This window comes from Archocentrus centrarchus, chromosome 7 (genome assembly GCF_007364275.1).
Source record: "Archocentrus centrarchus isolate MPI-CPG fArcCen1 chromosome 7, fArcCen1, whole genome shotgun sequence".
Classification (NCBI taxonomy): domain Eukaryota; kingdom Metazoa; phylum Chordata; class Actinopteri; order Cichliformes; family Cichlidae; genus Archocentrus; species Archocentrus centrarchus.
Window position 1 is genome coordinate 12,499,073 of NC_044352.1, and position 8,876 is coordinate 12,507,948.

Genomic DNA, 8,876 nt, shown 5'->3' on the forward strand with positions numbered 1-8,876 from the left:
TAAATCGACTGTATATTTAGTCGACTATATTCTTAATTCGTCAACTAAAACGAGACTAAAACTAAAACTACTGAAATGACTAAATTATGACTAAAACTAAATTACATTTTCGTCAAAAGACTATGAATAAAACTAAATCAAAATTTGTATGCTGTATGCTGGTATGGCTGAAGAAAAAAACAAGCAGATACTGTAAGAAAGTTTGTCCAAAAATTTTTTTTTAAAAATGAAATCCTTACACGATACACGATAAACAAATGAAAACAAAACAAAAAACCCAACTTAATTAGTTTAAAGGCATTACTTTTTATTTAAAGGATTTTACAAAATTTTATTGTATCATGCAATGACAAAAAAAAAATCTAAAAAAAGAAGAAAGAAATGGACTTTGAGTTACTCAGGGTTTTTTTGTTTTGTTTTTTTACATGAATGTTTGCATGACTATAACAAAACATGTTACTGTCTTTTTGTTGCAACAAAAAGATAAAGCTTTTTAATAAAAAAAAAAAATGTGGCGCTGTGTTCATGCAGCTTCTTGGGTTTTTTTTTTTTTTTTGGTGGAACTGCCCAGAACTGCTTCCGGGTTTGGCACTTCCTCCAGGCTGGTAAAAAAAAACAAACAAATAACGCTTCATATTGAAACTCTTTTCATTTCCTTCTAAGTGTTCTATTGTATATACAGTGACCCTGTCTCTTCTATTTTTATTTGAATACAGATTAAGAGAGTTTACAATAAAGTAAAACTGTTGTTGGGATATTATGAATATATGATTAAATATTTCATATCTTGCTTGATTTAAAATCCACTGTGGTGGTGTAAAGAGGCATATTTTTTATTTATTTATTTTAAAAAGCAACCGTCCAAATACTTATGGATCTATCTATATTTATGATATTTTGCATGCATTTTTGATGATCACTTTATTATGCAGTTAAGTTGAACTTACATAGTACAAGGATCCTGCTGCCTCTTCTGTTGTGTAAACTGTTTGAGGTGGTGATCCTGGGTGGGATGAAGACTCTAGCTAATCCCTTTATGCTTGGTGCCGTTTGTAGTCCGGGCCAGATTGTGGTCTGCCTCTCTCACATCACTCGCAGCTGTGGCTGAAAGCTCTAGAAACGTCTAGTGCGCTTCGAGTGCGTCAGCACTGCTATTCTGATCCTGGGATACGCAACAAGATCCGGAGTAGAGTCCACGGGCTAGAGGCGTTTGCTTTGGCCGTGTGTTGGGTGGCATTCTTTCTTGTTTTGCAGGCGCTACCAATCTTTTTACAGGGCTGTTTTATCTGCGATAAAAGAGCTTACTTCATTCCGAGACATGTAAGTTGTGGGGAGCGTACGTGAGGGCGCAGCGGAGGGAAAGTGTGATAGTACAGTCTGAATAACTAGCTAGCTTTAGCACTCTGGAAACATGCTTTTGGAAAGGCGGGAGTGTGGTTTGGCCTCAATGAACTGGGGTATAAGCGTGACTTGCTGCCTTATAAAGCGGGTAAAAAACACACAGTGTACCATCACCGTTAATATAGTAGACCCCTTTGGTCTGCATTGCCTAAAGAGTCTGTTTCTTTTAGCTGTAGCATGGGTCAGGTGCACCGCATGGCTTGACTAGCGTAGTGCCGCCTGTTAGCGTGTTAGCTTGGCTACAGGAGGCTTCATTGAGACTGCTGGAAGGCTAAGATCAGATTAGCATCAGATCTGCTTTAGGATTTCAGCTTTGTAAAGAAAATCAAACCTTATCAGTGGTTTTGTGTAGAGAGCCGGGTATGACTAGCGACGTTTAAAGCTAACTACCACGCACACTGCATTGAGTACTTGTAAGAGGATTTAATTAACGAGACAGTCTCTACAATGCTAAGAGAACAGTAAACATACTTGTAGCTTCCATACAAAGAGGAATTTATCAATGAATATGGTTCAGCCAGCGACATGCATCTGATCTGTAAATCTACTTGAGATGGAGGTGTGTGGTAATGAAGCCAGAGTTATCCATTTAATTTGTGTCCAGTGAGATAAAAAAAGCACATGGTTTTTCTAGTCATCCCACATGTGCAAAGTTAGATGAGCTTTTCTGAACTTCACATACTACTGGGTCACATTAAATAGAGTAAGTAACACTATTTCAGATTCTCCCCCAAAGACTTAAAAGTTAAAAGGAAAATTTGTACAGGCCTATCCACAACACTTTGTAAATGTGACTTGTCGTGGTTTAGTATGCACAGATGTTTCACTTTTGATACTGGAGCACTCTGTGTAACTTGATGCCGTACAGCAACCTGACACAAAGGGTTTCTGCTAGCAGGCTGTCTCGTCTAAAGTCTTTTCAGCAGTACTGTTACTTTTTTAACCCCCCAAGTTATTTTTAAATGTATCAAAAGCTGAACTTTTAAAGGACAAAAGTGAGTTACATCCTCTTTTTGCATGTCCTCCAGGCATCCAGCGACCGCCAAGTGGTACGACAGGAGGGACTCTGTTTTTATAGAGTTCTGTGTAGCAGACAGCAAAGATGTTAAAGTCAATTTTGATAAAACAAAGTGTGGTTTCAGGTGCGTTTTCCTAATGCTTGCAACATTTATCCATGCATTTCTTTTTGGTCTCTCTCTTATGGCATATTTATGGTATTTCCCCCCCCCTCCCATAGCTGTCTTGGAGGAACTGACAATGTGAAGCATGAGAATGAAATAGACCTTTTCGACGCTATTGATGAAAATGTAAGTTGTAATGACTTTTTTTTTTTTTTTTTTTAAATTAGCACTGTATGTAGCCCATGAGAGACCACATTTGTTACTGTGCTGTTTACCCTTCAACACAGGAATCCAAACATAAACGCACAGACCGCTCAGTGTTGTGCTATCTACGAAAAGCGCAGCCAGGGAAGGCGTGGCCAAGGCTAACGAAAGAGAAGGCGAAGGTCTGCCAGGCACTCACAAACACATTTGAAATGTACTGAATTTGAAATCATAACAGTATGATGCAGGTAACTGATGTGCAACAATTAAAAAAAAAAAAAATGTTGGTTTTCTGCCCACAGCTGAGCTGGCTCAGTGTTGACTTCAACAACTGGAAAGACTGGGAGGATGACTCGGATGAGGAGATGGGCAACTTCGATCAATTCTCAGATGTAAGGGCTTTGATTTGTTTGGATTAAATGATTTGTCATATTTGAAAAATACTTACTTAAAAAAACATTTTTCACAAATTGAAGCTAATACAAAGCTTTAATGCAATCATTCTCAAGTTGATCCACCTGAAGAAACAGCAGGAATTACCCAAGGTCTAAATTTATAGGCTTTAATGAAGACAGGTATAAGATTATGGAATATAATTGTAGCTGCTGGCAAAAAAATTAGATTATAGAATACAATGGTCCCTCGCTATATTGCGGTTCACTTATTGCGGCTTCACTGTATCGCAGATTTTTTTTTTTTTTTTTTTTTTTTAAAAAGTACTAATTCTGTTTTGGCAGAGTTTTCACTATATTGCGGGATTTTGCGGTGTATATAGGTATTTATGTAACACCCCATAACGATGTTCATCACTCGGACAAAGATCAGTTACACCTATGCCTTTAGTGGAACTAGAAGTAATGGCCGAGGGCAAAGCTGCTGCACCACCTTCATCACCATCAGTACTGCACAGCTACATAATTCATCATCTTCATCATTCAAGTTGTAATAAGAGAGTAGGGAAGGTTTATAGGCATGTGAGAAGGGTTTATAAAGCCTTAAATATATATATATATATATATATATATATATATATATATATATATATATATATATATATATATATATATATATATAATAAAATAAATATAATAATAAATACAACGCCACTACTTCACGGATTTTCACCTATCGCTGGGGAAGGAAACCCTCGCTATAGGTGAGGGATCACTGTACCTATGTATGTATCACTGGCTGTTCCTCACGAAAATTTTGTCCTTAACCTTTTTCACCATTCTCTATGTGACCTTTTCCTACATACTTTATGCTACTTACCTGATGTGATCTGGCCAGAGTTTCCCATCATGGGCACATTTTTCTGAACCCTAAAAATGTGACTCAGAAGTAGTGCAGTTGTTTAAACTAAACAAGGTATTCCTGTTCTGCTTTTGCCAAAGTTAAAGTTGAACTGTTATCCTCATATTCTGCAATATGTACTGTTACAATGGTGGATGGGCATATTAAACAAAGTTTCAAATAACGAGGTCAGCATATGTGATAGAATGTCAACTTTTCGAGCTTCAGATTGTTCTAAATGATCAGTTTCTTGTATTTTTTTATCTACGCTTGGATCTTGATGATGCCATTGAGAGGGGTTAGTGGCAGTAAATCGAAATAAAGTTGACAGGAAGCAGTTTGCTCATCATGCATCTGTTGTCACTGACATTCCAGGCTCTGGTTACCTAGGTAACCCTCTAATGTAATTACAGCCATGTCATGTGTTAATCAGCAGTACCCTCGACTCTTATTGGTAGCTGCTTCAGTCGCTCACATTGAAGTTGAGAAAAGTTCAACTCTGGACTCTCCCACTTCCTGTTGTCTGAAGTTGTTTGAACCATCATCGCTTGAAGTTGCTGATAGTCATGAACTTTCTCTGATTCCCACGTCATTTTGAATCACTTGCTATGTGGATACTATTGTGGTAGAGTCCAAGACAATAAAAAACCATAAATATATGGAGCTGGAAAACAGTGTAATGATCCCCTTATTAAAAAAAAGAGAGAGATTGTTTTGGCTGACTAATGCATCCCTCAAATTTAATCTTATGAGACAGAAAAAATCAATTTGTCTTGAGCACTTTGGCATTTAAGTAAATGATGTGGCTCTAATTGCTGATATTACATTACAGATGATGAACAACATGGGAGGCGAGGATGACCTACCTGATCTAGACGGTGCCGATGATGTAAGCCCCCCCCCCCCCCCCCCCCCCAATTTTTGATGTCTTCAACTGAATTTATATTTATGGATAAGAGAGATTTTAATTTGTGATGTGAGGTTATGGTAACCTCAGTTGTCATACCAGGTTTCAATCTCATCTTTCTCTTATTATTCTTTCAGGATGAATCTGCAGATAGCGATGATGAGAGTAAGTGTTTATGAGCTTTTATACCACTTATATATTACATATACACTTCGAGCTGCTTTTTCAAAAATTGCAACTTTAACGTGTCTTTTTTTCACTTTGCTTTCAGAAATGCCAGATTTGGAGTAGAAGACCATAAGACTCTGGAGAGAAAACAGAAGAACAGAACGTGAGAAGAATATTAACAAATGTATATCTTGAAACTGAAGGCAGTGACAGCTGTACATATAAGTCAGTAGCCATATTTAAATCCATAGCCTCAGCTCCAAACTTTTGACCAATCAGTCCACTGAAGGTTGATATGCATGGTATTGTACAGAGCAGCTATCTCCACTTCCATTTGCTGTACTGCACCTTTTGGATATCTTGTTTTACTGTTAAATATTACAACTAAGCACACTTTTATTTGTTGGAAAAAAAAACAAAAAACTGTATAGTTGTCCTCAACTGAGAAATGTGTGTTCAAGAGATTGACAGTTTGTCTTCAAATGAATTGTGGTTTAAAGCTGATTAGGCCCAACCATACCTAATGTTGTGGTTTTTAAGTTAGTTTACCAGTGTAGTTTCTCATGATTTTAAAAGAAAAAAGAATTAGAAACACTTACCAATTGGGTTCTTCTTCAAGCCTTTCTAATGTGCTGTGAGTTAGATATCCAGGAAGACTGTTTCAGTAGCTTAACCTTCCAGCTTACATGTTTCCCTTTACTTATTGTTTAATGGTTGTAAAAAATTGGAATATTCTGAACTCATTGCAGGCATATTTGCATCTTCCCAGTGATCGCCTACTGTACTTTGTTAATCTGAATGACTTCAACATATTGACTCTCTTTATACCCACCTAACGTGCACACCCATCTTTAACTGCAGAAGTGAGCGGAAATGTTATGCAGCTGGTAAAGGGGCTTGAACAACGCGGCGTGTTGGAACGATACGGCGACATGTAATGACCAAATCATATTTGCACTGTCAATAAAATGTAAGGGGAGACAAGTAATGTTGAATTAGAGTGGGAATTCTTTTTTTTATTGTCTACATCTTTCTAATAAACTGTTTAAGAATCATTTTTAATGCTTTTTGTTTTCTTAGATAATGGAGAGTCAGGGTTAATGTTATTTTTGTGCTCTTATTCGAAATGGATGCAAAACAATATAATAGGGATGCTGTAAATTCTACTCTACAGTTTCTAATGTTAAGGTCTTGCCAGACTGAGGGGGTTTAATTTTTGTGATCTATACACATGGGGGGGTGTCAGATTTCATAAACACATCACCCTTGTACACAACTGTGCTGACAGTGTTAATAAATAAATAAAATGGGCACTGGAAAAACAAATTACAGCATCTATATAGGCTTGCATTACACAGTTGCCACTTTGTTAAGTACACTTGTTCAACTGCTCATGAATGCAAATATCTATTAAGCCAAACACCTGGCAGCAACTCAGTGCATTTAGGCATGTGGACATGGTCAGGATGACCTGCTGAATTTAGCGAAAATGATACAAATGAAAGCAAATATGCAAATTTATATTTAATTCTTAAAAATTTGTCAGAGTTCTATAAGTAGTCCAGTTAAAAAAAAAAAAAAGAAATTTCCAGCAATTATTTGTTTTGACTTTTTGTTTCAGTTCAGTTTCTGTAGTGGGTTGGCTAATCTAATGTCAGTTTAGTTTTTATTGTTTGAAAAGGTTTACTTTTAGTTTTGTTTTTATTAGCTTCAATATTTTAGTCTTAATGTATGGAAGGCATATGCAAAAGGCAAGATTTAGCAAAAGCATTACAAAAAAAATTTTTTTTTTGAAAACAGTTGATTCTCAGTTATGTAGACGTACAAAGTCTCAACAAACACCTCCATCGAAGCCTCATCAGGCAAGCTGTGACAACCAATTTTACCAAACTGACAAAGACTTAAGCTAATTAACTAATAAGCTGGCACCAGACCATCTTAAAAAGATCTGAAAAAGAGAAAATATCCAGTGAGTGTCAGTCCTCTGGGTGAAAATGCTTTGTTTGATGTCAGAGGAGTGTTGCCAAACTGCTTTGAGCTGGCACAAAGGCAACAGTAATTGAAATGATTTGTTACAACCAAGGCATGTAGAAGAGCATTTTTGAACAGACAACACGAAGCAGACGGACTGCAGCGGCAGAAGACCACACTGGGTGCCACTCCTCTCGGCTAAGGAGAGGAAACAGGCTGTAATTTGTACAGGCTCACCGAAATTTGACAATAGAAGATTGGAAAATGTTACCTGGTGTGATGAGATTTCTGCTGCAGCAGATGGTAGGGTCAGACTTGGGTGTAAATGACAAAAAAGCATTGCTCCATGCATCCTGCCTTGTATCAACAATTCAGGCTGCTGCTGGTGGAGTAATAGTGTGGGGGATATTTTCTTGGCACTTGGGTCCCTTTATTACCAATTAGTAACAACTTTAAATGCCACAGCCTACTTAACTATTGTTGCTGACCATATCCATCCCTTTATGACCACAGTGTACCCATCTTCTGCTTCCAGCAGAATAAAACACCATGTCACAGACATGACAGTGAGTTTACCGTCATGTACTCAAATGGCCTCCACAGTCACCAGATCCAATAGAGCACCTTTGGGATGTGGTGGAATGTGAGATTCACATCATGGATATGCAGGTAACAAATCTGCAGCACCTGTGTGGCGCTATCATGTCAATGTGGACCAAAATCTCAGAGGACTGTTTCCAGCACCTTGTTGAATCTGTACCTTGAAAAATTAAGGCAGCTCTGAAAGGAAAAGGGGGTCAAATCCGGCACTAGCGACATGTACCTAATAAAGTGGCTGGTGTATGTGTGTGCTGTACATTTTAATTATAAAATGGCTGCTGGGTGTACGATGCACTACATAATTTAACTATTACAAAGAAAAGTTGCTGGATGGCATGAACCTTGTTAAACTAGAGAAATATTGTAAAAGACCTTTAGGGGGCATCAGTGAATTGTGTTGGCAACAGCCGGTATGGGATACGCATATTGAAATACCAATTTTAACATATTAAACGGCCACACATCATTTACCTTGAACTAAAGTATTTTTACTTGAATACTATTTGGGGTATCTTTAACTTTGACCCCTTTATAGTTCGGCGCTATGACCCAGAAGCCTTCAAGCTCCTCGGCCCAGTATATTAGCATACTTCCTCTTCAGGCCTGAATTTCTCACTGACTGTCATTCAGCAGAAGGTGACGATAATAAGCAACACGAGTTTCCTGTTTTCACCCTGAAGCGCATTAAAATAAAAGCGCGGATGTCATATACGGAGACATAAAGCGAGAGAGCGAGACATGGCACTCTTATGAGTGAATTAAACCAGTGGAAGAGCTCTGCAACCTTTGGACAAAAACTGTGGTAGAAGCAGGGGGGGCTTTTAAAAACTTTACGAAACTCAAACATCTTCGGATCTTTTTTCTTCTTCAAATGAATGTTATTTTAGAAGCTTTAAATAACTGTCCAAGTAAATACCTGAAGGTGTTTCAAGATGACTGGTGAAACGTTCTTAGAGAAGACTTTGGTTAATGACACTGTAATAATAACATTAAATAACAATAAATGAAGTTACTGATTGATTTTTATTTCACTCGAACACATGAATTAGGACCACCATACTGTGCATGCAAGAAGTACCAGAATTAAGAGCACTATAAAGAAATCATAAAGATCTGCTTATGTTCACAGTGGACATCGCGGACGCATTATATGACACATCACAAACACACGATAATAATAATGATGATAATAATATATATAACAATATACA

General features: G+C 37.4%; 1 protein-coding gene and 1 long non-coding RNA gene across 3 annotated transcripts; one reads left to right on the forward strand and one right to left on the reverse strand.

The window, feature by feature from the left end:
* Positions 1–540: 540 nt before the first annotated feature.
* LOC115783218 (uncharacterized) lies at positions 541–1,088 on the reverse strand. The gene is made up of 2 exons (XR_004020192.1): positions 948–1,088; positions 541–602 (listed from the first exon to the last, which is right to left on the reverse strand). It is a non-coding gene; the product is annotated as an uncharacterized LOC115783218 (long non-coding RNA).
* Positions 1,089–1,162: 74 nt separating this feature from the next.
* LOC115783217 (prostaglandin E synthase 3) lies at positions 1,163–6,149 on the forward strand. Of its 2 annotated transcripts, XM_030733941.1 has the most exons (8): positions 1,163–1,320; positions 2,430–2,543; positions 2,639–2,708; positions 2,810–2,908; positions 3,029–3,118; positions 4,852–4,908; positions 5,064–5,091; positions 5,198–6,149. In XM_030733941.1, coding segments are annotated over exons 1-8 (480 nt in total). In that variant the 5' UTR covers positions 1,163–1,318; the 3' UTR covers positions 5,218–6,149. The 2 variants fall into 2 exon arrangements, with proteins under 2 accessions (XP_030589801.1, XP_030589800.1); XM_030733940.1 differs by lacking the exon at positions 1,163–1,320 and having other exon boundaries at positions 2,419–2,543.
* The last annotated feature ends 2,727 nt before the right edge of the window (positions 6,150–8,876 follow it).

Excerpts from the sequence above, each read along its gene's own strand:
- LOC115783217 (XM_030733940.1), top strand. The coding sequence starts at position 2,419 with ATGTCCTCCAGGCATCCAGCGACCGCCAAGTGGTACGACAGGAGGGAC. Across the intron at positions 2,544-2,638 it reads AAAACAAAGTGTGGTTTCAG|CTGTCTTGGAGGAACTGACA; the intron begins GTGCGTTTTCCT and ends CCCCTCCCATAG. Across the intron at positions 2,909-3,028 it reads TAACGAAAGAGAAGGCGAAG|CTGAGCTGGCTCAGTGTTGA; the intron begins GTCTGCCAGGCA and ends TTCTGCCCACAG.